This window comes from Oryctolagus cuniculus, chromosome 6, assembly GCF_051225735.1.
Source record: "Oryctolagus cuniculus isolate XC-2025 breed Fujian yellow rabbit chromosome 6, ASM5122573v1, whole genome shotgun sequence".
Taxonomy (NCBI): Eukaryota; Metazoa; Chordata; class Mammalia; order Lagomorpha; family Leporidae; genus Oryctolagus; species Oryctolagus cuniculus.
Window position 1 is genome coordinate 10,633,262 of NC_142872.1, and position 16,253 is coordinate 10,649,514.

General features: G+C 49.4%; 1 protein-coding gene and 1 long non-coding RNA gene across 8 annotated transcripts in view; both read left to right on the forward strand.

The window, feature by feature from the left end:
- TNFAIP8 (TNF alpha induced protein 8) overlaps nucleotides 1-3,443 on the forward strand; it is a 116,044-nt gene extending 112,601 nt beyond the window's left edge. For all 6 annotated transcript variants that reach the window (XM_008254930.5, XM_070076034.2, XM_089334837.1 and 3 more), the window contains exon 2: nucleotides 1,884-3,443. In XM_008254930.5, coding sequence (XP_008253152.1) covers nucleotides 1,884-2,449 — 566 coding nt within the window. In that variant the 3' untranslated portion in view covers nucleotides 2,450-3,443. The remainder of the gene's footprint in view (nucleotides 1-1,883) is intronic.
- A 9,749-nt stretch (nucleotides 3,444-13,192) lies between these two features.
- Nucleotides 13,193-15,835, forward strand: LOC149126008 (uncharacterized). Of its 2 annotated transcripts, none has more exons than XR_016235187.1 (4): nucleotides 13,193-13,245; nucleotides 13,352-13,439; nucleotides 14,127-14,678; nucleotides 14,859-15,835. It is a non-coding gene; the product is annotated as an uncharacterized LOC149126008 (long non-coding RNA). The 2 variants fall into 2 exon arrangements; XR_016235186.1 differs by having other exon boundaries at nucleotides 15,117-15,835.
- Nucleotides 15,836-16,253: the final 418 nt, after the last annotated feature.

The following is a 16,253-nucleotide window of genomic DNA, read 5'->3' on the forward strand; positions in this document are numbered from 1 at the left end:
GGAAGAGGTGCCAACATGCAAGTCCGGCCTTGATAGAGGAGCACAGGGGGTCTTAGGAACCAGCCCCTGCCCGGTGAAATCTAGTTAGGGGCTGTGTGTGAGGAGACCAGGGACCCGCCCCTCCGTCAGTCAGGGCTCTGTGTTGTGCTGCGTTCTCGGCAGTTCTGAGATGAAGGGTGGCCTGGTCCGTACTGTGGTGTGAACGCCGCGTGTGCCGCTTCTGCGGTGTGAACGCTACGTGTGCCACTTCTGTGGTGTGAACGCCACGTGTGCCGCTTCTGCAGTGTGAACGCCGCGTGTGCCGCTTCTGCGGTGTGAACGCCGCGTGTGCCACTTGTGTGCTGTGAACGCCGCGTGTGCCGCTTCTGTGCTGTGAACGCCACGTGTGCTGCTTCTGTGGCACAGATGCTTTCGTGGGAATCAGTCTTTGCTCTCTTTGGCAGATCATTGAAGAGTAGCCATAGAAAGACAACTGCTCAAGCGATGAAAACGTAAGGTGGCTTGGAAACCCTCCCCCTCGAGTTGGCCGCTCTCAGGCTTTCTCACTTTCCTTTTCGTTCTCAGAGTGGATTCCAGTTCTTCTTCTGCAGTTTCAGTTCGTGTTTCAGGTTGAAATACTGACATGTGTGAGGGCACCGTTGCTAGGTAGGTCGAGAATGTCTTTCAGCGGATGGACAGATGCTGGTTCTAAGCTAGGAGCACTGCTTACGGTCCGTTAATATGTCTGTCTCACACATCTGTCAAATGCAAAGTTGGCCGGCACCGCAGCTCACTAGGCTAATCCTCTGCCTGCGGCGCCAGCACCCCGGGTTCTAGTCCCGGTCGGGGTGCCGGATTCTGTCCCGGTTGCCCCTCTTCCAAGCCAGCTCTCTGCTGTGGCCCGGGAGTGCAGTGGAGGATGGCCCAAGTGCTTGGGCCCTGCACCCGCATGGGAGACCAAGAGGAAGCACCTGGCTCCTAGTTTCGGATCAGCTCAGCGCGCTGGCCATAGCAGCCATTTGGGGGGAGAACCAACGGAAGGAAGACCTTTCTCTCTCTTTCTGTCTCTCTCACTGTCTAACTCTGCCTGTCAGAAAAAAAAATGCAAAGTTACAGGAATTGCAAAAATGAACTCTAAGCAGCGGCGGTTTCAGAGTTCAGGTTCTTTGTGTTCCACATTTCATTCGCTCGTGAGGAGTGGTTATTTCCTCAAAATGTATAAAATCTTGAGGGGAGGGGCTGTGCATCAGAAACAGCAGGTGACAGTGAGATCTCCGAGTGGTATTTCTTTCAAAACCTTCTGAGTGTTGAAATCCGAAGTGGTCAGGGCAGCACAGCTGGAGTGTGCTGGCCAGCGTCTTGGGAAATCTGCCTTTTTATAACTGGGTTGTGAAACAGGGCTCCCCTTTGATTTGCTTCCATGAATTTGCCATTTTTACTCATTGCCATTGCTTTGCCACTTCTCCTTCTTGATTTAGGTGGGGTTCTTTCTGTTGCTTCCCTTGCTGTTCATTGCCCAGTGGACCAGTATAGACTTGATCTTCTCAATGCATTTTTTTTTTTTAATAAAGTTGACTAGGGAAAATGGCGTAAAATCTTAGTGTCTGATGAGACATACTGTTTTATAAAGGTGAAAATTGTTTTTTAAAGACATTATAACCTTGAACTTCTAAAGAAGGTATTAACTGTATAACAGAAGGTAATTGAATTGCCAAAGACCTTAAAGATCGTTCACCTGAACGATTCCACAGTGCCTGGAAATGTGGAAAGTAGTGGGAGACAAGCCACAAATAATGGGGAAATGAGAGGGGAAAAGTACTCCCTGATAATAACTGTTTTAAAATTTGCTTCTCTTGCGATATGTAATGGTCTCCCCCCCCACTCCTTTTTTTTCTCTTTTGCAGTGGCCACAGATGTCTTCAACTCCAAAAACCTGGCCGTTCAGGCGCAAAAGAAGATCTTGGGGAAGATGGTGTCCAAGTCCATCGCCACCACCTTGATAGATGACACAAGCAGCGAGGTGCTGGACGAGCTGTACAGGGTGACCCGGGAGTACACCCAGAGCAAGAAGGAGGCCGAGAAGATCATCAAGGACCTCATCAAGACTGTCATCAAGCTGGCCATTCTCTACAGGAACAACCAGTTTAACCAGGACGAGCTGGCCCTCATGGAGAAGTTCAAGAAGAAGGTCCACCAGCTGGCCATGACGGTGGTCAGCTTCCACCAGGTGGACTACACCTTCGACCGGAACGTGCTGTCCAGGCTGCTGAACGAGTGCAGAGAGCTGCTGCACCAGATCATTCAGCGTCACCTCACCGCCAAGTCGCACGGACGCGTTAATAATGTCTTTGACCATTTCTCAGATTGTGATTTCTTGGCTGCCTTGTATAATCCTTTCGGAAATTTCAAACCCCACTTACAGAAACTTTGTGATGGCATCAACAAGATGTTGGACGAAGAGAACATTTGAACGTGTGAGTGAAGATTGTACCGGGTCGTGATTTGTTTAAAGATGGAGCACTGCTGATTTATGAAGGAAAAGGCAATTCTTTGAAGATGACACATATTTCAGAAAGACTCCCAATTCAGTTTTCCGACGTCAATGATAATGCTTTTATGAGGCTTGTTTTATTTAATAAGAAGCTTATTGCCAAAAATTCTGGTTAAAAGTTTCGTAATGAATAGCAGATATGGGAAAGATGTGTGGTTAGTAGCAAAGGTAGCTACACAGACAGGGGAGACTGTGTACATGGATCCAAACCTTCAGACATTTTTTTGAAAATTGTGTTGGTGGCACATTGGCTATTTCCAGCATGTACAAAGTTACGTGATTTGATTCGTTTTTATTCCTTACAACGTTTTCCTTTTTAGAAGCCAAGAATTTTCTCTTGCTGGCATTGCTCCACTTTCTAGTCTACCCTGGCTCTTTGATTAAAGATGGTGTCATTGACTTTCAGGAATTAAGGCTGAGGCAGTCCAAGTGAACCTTCAGAAGAACAGAACACTGCTTGTGTGAAGTCATTACTGTGGAAATGAACTATGTTAGACTTCATGATAAAGCCCAGGATAAGAATTTGCTTCTGGAACTGAATCCTGCTTTTTTGGTGCAACACGGTGATTCTTAAATTCCCAGAAATACAATGGCACGTCTCGGCCTTGAAACGCTTACTTAGGGCTTAACTTTCGATTTGTTTTGAAAATGTGCTGATGAAATCTCCACATGGGACATCTAAGTTTAATATGTAAGAGACAAAGAAAAAAATCTGGATTGGTCAATTTAAAAAATGGCATTAAGGAAGATTTTTTTAAATCTTCATTTTGGAGATGAGCCCATCAACGTAATTGAGGGGGTGGGAGGGCAGAAGGGAACAAAGGATCTTCCTGAAGAACATGACCATGCAGACGAATGCAATGTAATGTCTAAGGAGGTCTGATAAAATAAAGAATGTCACTTTTTTATTTAACTGATGAGGGTTTTTGTTACTTGCTGTTTTTGATGAGTAAACCGAAAGTTTATTTTCCTTCCAAGAAGTCTGGGTGCTGTGTGTGTGCACTTCTGCATGTGTGAACGATAAAGTAGGCATTCGCTTGTTTTGTGAAAGATGAATGGGAACCTCCTGGGAAGTGACAGATCCAGTCACCAGCAGGGAGTCTTTGATGGTCACTGCCTCCGTGACTTAGTGTGCTCTCCTAGAATCTGACGTTCAAGTAACAGTTCACCTGGAAAGGTCTTGCGATGAGAACTCTGCAGGTGGAGGTCTGCCTCAACCCCACGGTGGCCTGGAAGAAGCCCTCTGTTTCCCTGAGACCCTCGCTTGCTTTGGCAAAAACTAGCTGCACAGGCAAAGGTTGTCTCCCTGGTTGATACCAAATCCTGCCACTAGAGGCACCATTCTCATTTCCCAGATCCTGTAGGTGGTCACTAGATATTTAACGATAGCACAGTGACCACAGAAATGACCGCTGTTGCATCATAACCAAGTATAACCAAGTGGCTTATTAATGCAGCTCAGCCTGGTGTGGCAAAGCTGAGCGTGTGAGGGGCTGTCAGGTGTAGATTTAATGCCTGCTGTGGAAGACCTCACTCAGCAGAGGTGTGAACAGTGGACTGCTTGGGTAGTCGGTGAGTGCTTCCTGCTCATTTCAGCTTGGGCAGGACCAATCAGAGAGAGAGGGAGAAGACCTGGGGAGAAATTTACATGTGGCTCATACAGTTATACCAGCAGATCAGCAGTCAACTGGACGTGGTGGTGGGAGGTGGCCCACGAAGCCCTGCATTCACTCAGCGGGAACGCACAAGGAGGACAGTCGTCTTGTTTTCTGCAAGGGTTGGACCCAGAATGTCCTTGGTTATAAAACTCCAAGGATGCTTATTAAGTTCCTTATATAAAAGCAGAGTATTTGCATGTAATCTACATATATCCTTCTGTATAATTTAAACCATCTCGTGTCTAGTAATACCTGATACAATGCAACTTGGTGTAGCACTTGAAACACCACATGGGGCACCCTCATCCCGTATCAGGATGCCTGGTTTGAGTCCTGGCTCCCCTGCTTCCAGTTCAGCCCCGAGCCCCATCCCAATCTCCCGTGGCGTAGCAGGGAGTCGAGGGCTTGCACCACCATTGGTGCTTCCAAGGAGCATGAGTAGGGGTCTGGATTGGAAGCAGCATAGCCAGTACTCTGTGCAGCATGCCAGTGTGAGGTGCTGGTGTTGCAAGTGGTGGCTTAACCCACTGCCCCGGAACCCCTGCCCCAGTGCCAGGCACACTAACACCACATCTCTGCCGCAGCCTTCAACGTGTTGTAGATGAGGAAACCAAGACAAGAGAAGTCAGGAATTTGCCTGAAGTCCCATGGCTATTGAGGATCACAGCCACAACATGGATGCCCCTGATTTCCATGCAAAGATGGCGTGGCCAAAGGCAACTCTAAAACCCCAGTGGCTCAGAGGAGAGTGCGCCGGGCGCTTCCGCAATGACAGTGATATTAGAGGCAGCATTTGAGTCACTACAGGTCTGATCTGAAGAATGGCGTGAGTTTCATAAAATATGGTTTTCTACAGGGCTGCTAAGTCGGGGGCATCCGGGGGCCTGGAGTTCTTTTTTTTTTTTCTTTTTTGACAGGCAGAGTGGTTCACCCTCCAATGGCCGCCGCGGCCGGCGCGCTGCGGCTGGCGCACCGCACTGATCCAATGGCAGGAGCCAGGTGCTTCTCCTGGTCTCCCATGGGGTGCAGGGCCCAAGTACTTGGGCCATCCTCCACTGCACTCCCTGGCCACAGCAGAGAGCTGGCCTGGAAGAGGGGCAACCGGGACAGAATCCGGTGCCCCGACTGGGACTAGAACCCGGTGTGCTGGCGCCGCAAGGCGGAGGATTAGCCTAGTGAGCCACGGCGCCGGCTGATTTCTATCCCTTAGGGAGCCTCAATTCAGGATGCTCGCAGTGGACACTGACACATGGGTGCAGCCTGGCGGGCACCCACTCAGCGTGGTGAAGCTCGCCATGCACTCCTGGGTAGCTGTGGTGTCAGTTCACTGCGTCAGCATTGTTGTACAGGCTTGGAGACCGAAAACACTGGAGCAAGGAAGTTAGAAATACTTTTGTGTTTTTCTGATTATTGGACCTTGCAGACACCATGAATGTTTGGTTTAAAAGAAAAGCATGTGTTAGAAACATTAATGGTACAGAAATAGTGCTCTTTTTTGTCTTATATAACAGTATCTCATTCATGATTATTGGGAAACTTCTTTTTCTCTATTCATACAAATACACTTTAAAAAAATATACGAAGCTTAACCTTTCTGATGGATTCCCACTCCCTCCCAGAGGCTCAAAACGGTCCCTTGTTCCTTTCATCAGCTGGGTTTTTACTGACAGTTTTGATGGCTCCTTGGGCTACTTAATGAGAGAATGTCGGTTAAGGTAGAATTCAACATTCCAACCCTGACAGTAAATGAAAGTTGGATGTGTTGATTTCATTTGCTGAAATATGTATCGTTTTTAAAAAATTAAGTGCTATTCAATTGCTGGGAAATTAAAATATCAGAAAATGAACTGAAATTAGCATTTTAATAGGAATGGAATGTTTTAAAAATCTTAGTCAATCTTGCATTTCCACACTAAATGAACTGAACTTCACTAAATTAGCTGAAGTTCAATATATTGCATTCCTGGCCATAAAACTTCCAAGTGATTTGTGAAGTCCACGACAGCTTTCATTCCTCAGGTCTGTTTATGACAGAAAAAGCCTTATCTTAGATCTGAAATTTGATTTTGTGTGATTCCAGTGGAGATTTAATAGAAACCCCCTAGTGAAAACACTGAGGCCTTAACCCGAAAAGTGAGTCAGCTTTCTGTTTGAGGAATGAGAACAACCGGAAAATCCCTAGGGGTTTACTGTCACATATCACCATCATCACAAAGAGTTCAAAATATGTTTTTTACAAAAGGGTCTCGGGGACAGTTAGGAATGCTCAGAGCCAGAAAGACATCTTTATCTCGGGAACATTGCCAAAACGGAAACATTTTTGCGTAGTACTGAATCATTTCTGTCCAGCTGAAGATCTGTTTTCCCCGTAGCAGTGAGCACCAGCCCCAAGTTACGGGGTTCAAGCCGCTCCAAGCTCGGGCTGTGCTGAGCGCTGAAAACGGGCGTGGACAAGTCAGCCAGCGTTCACAGTTAGGAAAACATCTGTGCTTTGGAAAAGGTTCCCTGAGTGTAGAGAATTGTGCTCTGTGTCTGCCCGACTTCCATGAGATCTAAGATGAACCAGCCCGTGCATACGGCCCCTTTATCTCCCTTCATGGGTGGCTGAGGCCCTCTGGCTTCCTGAGTAACAGCTGCAGAACTGCCTTTCTGTCTCAGGGAAATAAAGCGGTTGATCAGGCCCTTGGGGTTTGTTCTTAGCACAAGGGAGATTTGACTTTTAAAAAATGTGTTTTGATTCTTAGAGTGATGTCAGACAGTAGGCTCTTCTGGCTTTTCCATTTAGAAGCTAACAGATTAATTAAGTCAGTTAAGATTGCCTGATGTAAGGTAGGTACACAAAGCCTGGAAGTGAAAACTCGGGAGTATAAATATCTATACTGTCACCATTCTCTGAGATGAGTGATGTGTTCTAAGAAGCCCCAGTTCCATTTTCCTAGAAATGGGCTTTTATGAGCTCAGTGGGAGCTGCTGCTAACTCCTGCCAAATGATTGGTCAGCATCTTCGGCTGCTCTTCCTAAGACCTCTTGTTTTCACCAAAGGATAAATACTGGCTCAGCTTATTATGAAATTGTATGAGACAGTTAATGTCCCAGAGGAGCACTTACTGGTATTTGATAAAAGTGCCAGCGTTCTTGCTTGGTGGGCTTGGTGTTCTCGCAAGCAAGGACTGGCATGTTCAGCTGAGATGCTCCCTAGGGAGCATCCATGGGCATCACAAATCATTCAGCTGTGTGTCAGGAGGTTGGCAACTTCCTGCCACACTCACCATCGAGAGACCTGGTGAACCCAGGAGGGCACAGGCGTGTGCTGGAGCCATCAGGTAACTGGAGTGTCCTCGCCCGCCAGGGGCCTCTCTCACCTTGTCTCTGAAATTTGCAAGAAAACAACCACCTCGCAGTTTTATTTTAAGGATATAATGAAAGAAAACACGGAGGGCTTTGAAACCTGAAGGCTGATCCCATGTGAGGCGTTGTTTACTGGTGGGCTTCACCATTTCCCATTAAACGGAAATCAGGCTAAGTCTAAAATACACCAAGCAACAGAACATTTTGGTAGATTCCAATCTCGTTTGAAAATTGGCTTTTGCTTTCAACTTAGAAAAATCATTTTGGATGGAGTTGTTGAAAGTAATGATTTCTGGCAATTCCTGATGTGTGGTCTCTTAACCGATTAAATGTTGAACCTCTTAAATTATCTGATTGTTCTGTCTGGTTTTAGTCGTCTGTTGCTGCATAATGAGCCAACCCAAAACTGGATGACCTAGCACAGCAACCTTCTTGTTCTCTCCCATGCCCTTGCTTGAGCAGGTTCAGATGGGCACTGGTTGCCATCAGCTGGTGGCTAGGACACGAGCCTTCCCACCTTCTCCCTGGTCAATCTTTTCGAGGGAGTGCGGGCTGTTTTTAGAGAGAGCTGTGGTGCTGGGGAAGCTGATGCTGTCAAGAATACTTCCCTGAGATGTGATGACCCATTCCACATCAGCTTCTTGATAAATGGAGAAGAGGCATTTCCGGAGCCAGCAGTTAAGACAATGACGTCAGGCATTAGAGTACTTGGGTTAGAGTCCCAGCCCTGGCTCCTGACTCTAGCTTTCTGCTAATGTGTATCCTCGGTGGGTCACTGCCACTCACCTAGATGTGGATTGAGTTCCTGGCCCGCAGCTTTGACCTGACCAAGCCCTGGCTGTAGTGGGCATTTGAGGAGTGAAAAAAAGAAGACACAGTTTTGAGATCATGTGGGTGAGGGCATCAGTAAATCACCTGACCTGTCCCAGCTCACCTGTGCTCACTGGTGGCAGGGCTGCTGCTGGTTGAGATCTGAAAACATCTCTGCAAGTGAGAGGGGATCAACAGCAACTTCGTGAGTTGTGAGTTCTCATAGGTGATAAAATTATTCTGTTCCAGAAAAGAGGAAGTGGCACATTTGGGGTAGTCGAGATTAGTTCTTGCAGAGATAAAGTGGGTATCTCTGAACTGCACGTTTCCTGTTGTCTCCTGTTGATTGTGCCGTGGTGCAGTCATCCTGGGATTCTGACACACGTCAGTGTGCTGCTATCATTGGGCAGCACTTGCCCACGCTAACGTGCAATGGTGGATGTTTTGTATCGCTCTCCCTCAATGCAAGCTGCAGGATGCCGTTCCCGTCTACAGAAGTGACGCTTACCCTGAGAAGATAATGAATGTCCCAGGAATTACCCAAAAAATGACCCAAAAAACTGGCTAAGTGGCAGAGCCAGAGCCTGGCACAGGATGCATGCACCCTTGCACTCCCAGCATCAGTGGGCAGCAGAAGTGAATCTTTGCCGTTCTCTCGCTCCACCTGTTCACAAATGCTCTGTGGGGATCTAAGGAAGTTACTGTCACATGGTTATTTCCATCACCCTAGTCCTGTCTTTACCTAGTTCTGTCTTGACCTGCATGTGGCTTGCTCGTGCATAGCCACATGAGAATGCTGACGATGCTTCGATGGACAGCTGGCTTATTGCTGACGGTGAGAAAATGGAGCTGCTTCCTGTCATGTCCACAGACCCCACGGCTGATAAGCATGGGCATGAGGGAGCCACTTGGTGGCTGTGGCCTTGTGCAGATTGCATATTTCCTCTATCCCTTATTATTTTCCTCTGTTAAGTAGATATAATTGGGGTCTTAAACATAAGCCACACGAAGCACTTGCGTGAAGAAGTACGTCAGGTGCAGGAAGGGTTCAGTGTCTGTAGCCACTGCCACCACCACCGTCATCACTGTCGTCACCCAGAGAACATGGACGGCCACGTGGTGCTAATGTGGGCGGAGGTGAGTGTGGGCTGAAGTCAGGTTTCTGGGCCGAGATGACACTGTGGTTAACAGCTGCCTTTCCTAAGAAAATTCTAGTTGTTATGTTTTGGATTTGAAATGCACTTTAGCCGTCATCCAGGCTGTTTTCTGAATAAAGAGTTGAATGCCAAGAGAATTTGTTTAGGAGACTTGCTTAACCCATGGACATGTGCAGGAGATTCTGATTGAGAGTGGACTGTTGATCTGCACTTCGAAAACATTCCCTAGCCATCGTTTTGCATCTCTTCCTCGTCACTTTTGGACTATAATAGCACATTCAACTAACAGTACAAGAGCTGTGCTCACAGTTTCACCCAACCAAAACCAGATTCTGCCTTGAGCCGTGCTGCTGGCTCCCTCTGACAATGACCTCTCTCATTCCTCAGCACCTGGTGGAGGTCATATCCTCAGCGGGTTCCAGTCTCAGAAAGGCGATTGGTTGGTTCCTTCCACATCACCCGTGCCCCTGGCTGCAGATTTCACATAAATTCCAGGGATGCAGTGTGTAAACCATATGGGCACCATGTGAGGAGAGCCTTTATCCTCCGCTCGCTCTTTAGAGTATGCTGGAAACTTGAGTCTGCTTGCCTCTGCCGCCTTTAGTGTCTTTGATGGCTCCTCTGTTCCAAATCTTGGAATATGCAAGGTCACGATCAAGTGGGTGCAGGGAAAGATGGATGATTGACACTGGTTCCATTACTCTGGAGGCACAGGTATGGGCCCTGGCATACTGAGTAAGAGCTGCTTTGTGTTAACTGATTAAATCCATACTTGGCTGGAATGTAGGGCTAGAATCTGGCCTGGATTTTAGGGACCGTCTTGATTTCTAATATTACGTCTTGTCACTCCATACGCCTGGGGTCTACTTAGGAATCTATTGAAAGCCGGCGCCACGGCTTACTAGGCTAAACCTCCGCTTTGCGGCGCCAGCACACCGGGTTCTAGTCCTGGTTGGGGCGCTGGATTCTGTCCCAGTTGCCCCTCTTCCAGGCCAGCTCTCTGCTGAGGCCAGGGAGGGCAGTGGAGGATGGCCCAAGTGCTTGGGCCCTGCACCCCATGGGAGACCAGGAGAAGTACCTGGCTCCTGCCATCGGATCAGCGCAGTGCACCGGCCGCAGTGTACCGGCCACGGCGGCCATTGGAGGGTGAACCAACGGCAAAGGGAAGACCTTTCTCTCTCTCTCACTGTCCACTCTGCCTGTCAAAAAAAAAAAAAGGAATCTATTGGGCTGAGTCCCGCTGCTAAGCATCCACTCCTCATTCTGCTGTTGACAATATCCAAGTTTCTCTTAAGGGGTACCCTCTGTCCCCAACTCTCTAGTCATGTGCTGACGTCACCTCTGACAACAGTGGGTCCCATGACCTAGTCTGGCCGATCAGCGCATTTCCCATTTCCTCCCTTTGGCCACAGTGATTGAATCACAGATGAACACGTGAGGCAGCCAGGCAGTCAGGGTCAGCTGTCGATCATCCTGACGTTGGCACTGGAAACGGGGGGCTCTGCTCCTGGCGTTTCTGGCAGCCAGTGTGCATCCAAGAGGAGAGGGCGCCAGCCTGAGGAAGGACCAGATCTGGAAAGCAGAGCCACGAGATGCAGAGGTGTCAGGGAGAGAGGGAGCCAGCCATTGCTGACGCCACAGGCTTCCCCTGGGCTGCTTCGGTTTCCAAGGCTAACACTTTTTGGGTTTTTGGTAAAGCCAGTCTGAAGGCTTCTTAACTTGTAATAGAAAGCGTTCTGATGGACACAGATGCTTGTTGGGTGGGTCTTGCCTTCCTTGCCGAAAGTTCTGGCTTTTGCAGAGAAAGGAGAGAGATCCCAAGAGACCTCTAGTCCCTGAGCATCGCCTGGAAACAGACCAGCGAGAACCTGGAACGGTCAGAGATACATCAGCCTGAACTCACAGGTAATCTGTCCTCAAGTATCACGAGAATGCACTGATTCAAATAGAAAGTTTTTTAAAAAGTTTTAGATGTTAGTGATAATTTGTTTCAAGTATTTTGGGGGTGGGCATTTGGCAGAGCAGTGTCGGCACCACTTGGCACGTCCACATCCCATCCCGTCCCAATGCCCGGGCTTGCTCTCCGGCTCCGCTCCTAATTCCAGCCTCCTGCTAATGTGCACTCTGGAAGGCGGCAGGTGAGGGCTTCCGAGCCTGGGGCCCTGCCACCCACGTGGGAGAAACAAACTGAGCACCTGGCTCTGGCCTGAGCCTGAGCCTCACCCAGCCCTGCTCTGTTGGGGGCATTTCGGCAGTGAACCAGCAGATGGAAGATTCTCTCCGCCTTTGAAGTTAAATAAAAAAATGGAAAAAATATTTTGGAGGCTGCCAAGTTTAAGGAAACAAGCTTTGTGGTTGAAGCTTAGGAAGGTGACCCTGTGTCCTTGAGCCTCCATTTCCCCGTCTGTAAAATGAGCACAGAGAACTGTTAACACAGATGATTTGAATAAAGCAGGCAGAACAGGTGCCCAGTGCAGCCTCCATAAGTAGGAGCTGTCCCTGTTAACAATGCTCTGGATTTTTCCTTTCTGGGTTATGTGAAGATCGTTGTTATTGCGTCCATGAGCCAGATTTAGAAAAACAAAATCATCTAAATCAGAAGCACAAATGCTCTACGATGAGGATGTTGAATTTGCTCGCTGGCTGCTCCGTGCTGGCAGGCAAAGGAGACCGAAATGCTAGTTGTTTTCCTCATTCCAGTGCAGCCCGAGTTATCCAACAGCATGCCCCTGGCTCCCTTGAAGGCTGTGGCATCACCATCTGTGCCCCAAAGGCTCCTCTGAAGTCTTTACTATGACTCATTTCTATGTCAAGACCCTAAAAGTACTTGATGTTCTCCGAAGTTGTCTTTCAGGTTTCCAGTCACATTCCGGGGAGAGATGTAATCGCCAGCCGCCCTGGACCAGTCCATCCCTAGTGCGAGAGCTCTGCCTGCACATACGGGTTGGAGAGTACCCAGAGGTCACTCTGCAGCATCCTAACACTAAGCTCTCCACCCCAGGAGAGCTTAAGCCTTGTCACCCTAACACACACCCATGCTGACACATGTTTCTGCACTTATAGCCACGCTTACATGTGATGACAAGGCCCTCTCCTCTCACAGATCCATTTCCCCCTAAAATAAGATGGCTAGTGGAGTCACAGCTTTGGAAATTGCTCCCCCTCGCCTCCTTATTTGCTGCAAGTAAATAACTTGATGTGGCACCTGCTTCTGGTGCATTTCCTGGATTTCTCCAGGAAGCTGGTCCACAGTTTCAGGTAGGTAACAATATGTTGTCAATGCCAGCCTTTCTCCTGGCAGAAGCAAGTTCACACCAAACTTTACCTCCTGGGCACTTAAAAAAGCAACGACGACAGCAACAAAAGCACAACACAAGTCAAAAAGCCCAATCCAGACGTGGATGGTCCTGTTTCTAACACAGTTCTAGAAGGTAGGAGCTTTTAATCATCATTTTACAGATGAAAACACTCAGCTTAACAAGAGAGGGCAGCCAGCTGATGATCAGGGCTGGGATTATAGCCCGAGCTGCCGAAACCCACAGCCTGCTCTTTCTTCCCCTGTCCCCGCTGACCGCTGGCTTGCAGCACCTTCTATGCCAGCGGGACTTGAGTCCTTGGCCCGTGCACTCAGGCTCCTGTGCCCACCTTTGTCCGCTGTCGGTTCCAGCTCATCAGGAGACCCGGTTCCCAGGCGGGAGTCCTCCTAGGATCCCACAGAGGCTGGCTGTGGGACTTTCCAGTGGTGAGTTAGACAGGAGCAGAACTGAGTCACTTTGAGGAAGAAGGTTGTCTTTCCTGGGAAGTTGTGAAGGTCTCACTGTGTCTTCTTACTGCTCTGTCAACTTCAGGATTTCTCATTGCGGAAGGACAAGCATTTCTTCCTAATGAACCGCTCGTTATGATTTGACTGGATCATGTGTTTAACAGGAGAACCAGGTGGGAATCACGGGGGATTACTTTATTCAGTTTATTGCTTTGCACAAAGGGGAGGGGAATGCAAGTGTTCACTTGAAACAAATGACATTTTGTATGGAAAACAGGCCTTGTTCTACAATGGATTAACAAAGTGGTGGCCGGCGCTGCGGCTCACTAGGCTAATCCTCTGCCTTGCGGCGCCGGCACACTGGGTTCTAGTCCCAGTCGGTGCGCCGGATTCTGTCCCGGTTGGCCCTCTTCCAGGCCAGCTCTCTGCTGTGGCCAGGGAGGGCAGTGGAGGATGGCCCAAGTGCTTGGGCCCTGCACCCCATGGGAGACCAGGAGAAGTACCTGGCTCCTGCCATCGGATCAGCGCGGTGCCAGCCGCAACGGCCATTGGAGGGTGAACCAACGGCAAAGGGAAGACCTTTCTCTCTGTCTCTCTCTCACTGTTCACTCTGCCTGTCCAAAAAAAAAAAAAAAAAAAAAGTGGTAATTAACACCTTCTACCACCTAGCGTCCTTGCTAGGTTCCCTGTCCCCTTGTCAGGCACCCTCTGAGACCTGTGTTGCTGTCAGAGGTAGTCATGGACATTGCTTGCCTCCTTGAGTTGTGTATGTGTGATCTGGTGACCACAGAAATTAATGAGTGATTTGGCAGAGACTGAAACAGCCCTCGGCAATCAGCTACTTATGTTTCTCCCCACAGAGCAATCCCCAGCCTGGGAGTGCCCATCATCGGGACCAGCACACTGCACGACAGCAGGGCCTCTGTGTGTGTTCTGTCCTAACGCTCAAGGTTCCCAATGGCTGTGCTAGGTGACGATGGAGAGGCAAGGGCCGGTGCTGGTTGAGGTGTGTGGTGAGTCTGTGCTGCCTCGGGCTCCACTTGGTCTATGCATAGTGGCCCTCAGTATTCCCTGGGAATCTGTATCTGCTCACTCTGGATGCAGGTGGCTCCAATGGAGCTGACTACAGCCTGAGGGTGGCATCAATCGAAGCCTCAATCCCCTGCCTATAGTGATTCATTCAGTCTAACGCTCTCCCAACTGAGCTATTTCGGCAGCCTACAGTGATTCATTCAAAGACGGATAGTACCCAGCCTCCAGGACGCCAGTGTCTTCTGAGAGGGACCTTGGCGCGGTGACTCCTGGGCCAGGCGGAAGTCGCTGAGCTTCAGGCCCACGTGTTCAAGCGGCGCTGACTCGACCAGGTTCAAAGCTGGGAAACAGCACTGATGAGATGGCAGGGCGAGCAGCTGGTGAGTTGGAAGCAGGCATCCCTGCATAGTAAGCGTTGGATTGCTAGGAGGAGAGGTGTGCGTCCCAGGGCGTTCGGGAGCTGAGATCCGCAGGAGGATTCCGGGCGCAGGGAGCTCCCTGAACCCTGGTGGTCTCAGCAGCACAGGGCCTTGGCTGTCTTCTCCTCCTGCCACCTGCAGGTGCCTTCTCACGGGGAGATGTGGCCAGTGTGCTTTCTCCTGCCCTGCTCCGCTAAGGCGCCGTGGCTTTCCTCTGCCCTCCCCCACCTTGACCACGAGATGCATTGTCTCCAGCAGTCTGTGACAGTTCACGTTGCCACTGTGCGGGAAATGTTGCCCTATTTGGAGAAGTAGAAATAGAAACGTAAGAAAAGAATGAAATCTTGCGGTAGACGTCTGGTAACTTATTTTCAGTTATTTTTTTCCTTGCTGTCGTAGTTTGCAAAGCTGTTCCGTTGAATGTGCGTGTGCACTGGCGCCAGCTGGATTTGCATTTCTGTTACCACTGTCAGAGCTGACTTCTTGCTGTGCTGACTCCTCCCTGGGGCTCTGCCTGCAGCATTTGACTAACTGCTGAGAGGAGGGTCTCAGCCAGCTGCGGTCATCATTTTCCAGGCTGCACTAACAACGAGGGAAGCACACTGCAGACACCGTGCGTGGCGATCAGGTGCGGCGTGCCACCTTTTAGGGGTCCCGTGCTACTGCTGCCCCAGGTGCAGAGGACTCAGAATCATGGGGATTAGGACTGGGGATTTCATTCCAACAAAGCTGGACCTGACCGCTACTGATTCAGTGCTTACTGTGGGCTTCTGAAAGTTTCTTGTTGGTCTCTATATCACCTTGTTGCTTTAGTGTCATAATAAATCCATTCAAGGGTGCCCTGGCTCAGCGGCTTAGGCCTCCCCTGCAGACACGGGTGTCCCATATGAGTGCAGGTTCATGCCCTTGCTGCTCCACTTCCAATCCAGCTTCCCGCCAATGCGCCTGGGAAAGCAGCAGAGGATGGTCTGAGTGCTTGGGCCCCTGCACCCACATAGTAGACCCAAATGGAGCTCCAGGTTCCTGGCTTCTGTCTGACCTGGGCTTTTGCAGCCATTTGGAGAGTAAACAGATGGAAAATCTCTCTCTTTCTCTCTCTGTTTCTCTGTCATTCTGCATTATAAGTCAATACATTTTTTTACAAATAAGTCAGTCAATTCTTGATTCGCTGAATATTTCGAGAACGTTTTCCCATCACCCAGAATTTCTAGCTCTGGAAGCAAACCCAGGAGTGAACCCGGTTGAGCAGTGTGAGGAGTGCTCCTTGGGGGTGGCAGCCGGACAGTGGCACTGAAGTCCGCTGCTCCCCCGGCCTCTGCCCCAGCTTTACAGTGCGGTCTGCAGACACTGGCCCTGCCGCTGGCGGGAAGCAAGCTGGAAAATTAGAAAGAGAACAGGTGGGCAATGGACACAAAGTTCTCTTTCCCCAGGTGGTCCTGCCTAACCTTCGAAACACGGAGTGAGAGGTTTCTGCGGCTCTTCACTCCCTCTGGTGGCAGTGCGGTGCCACTACTTCCCAGCTGTGGTGGCCGGAAG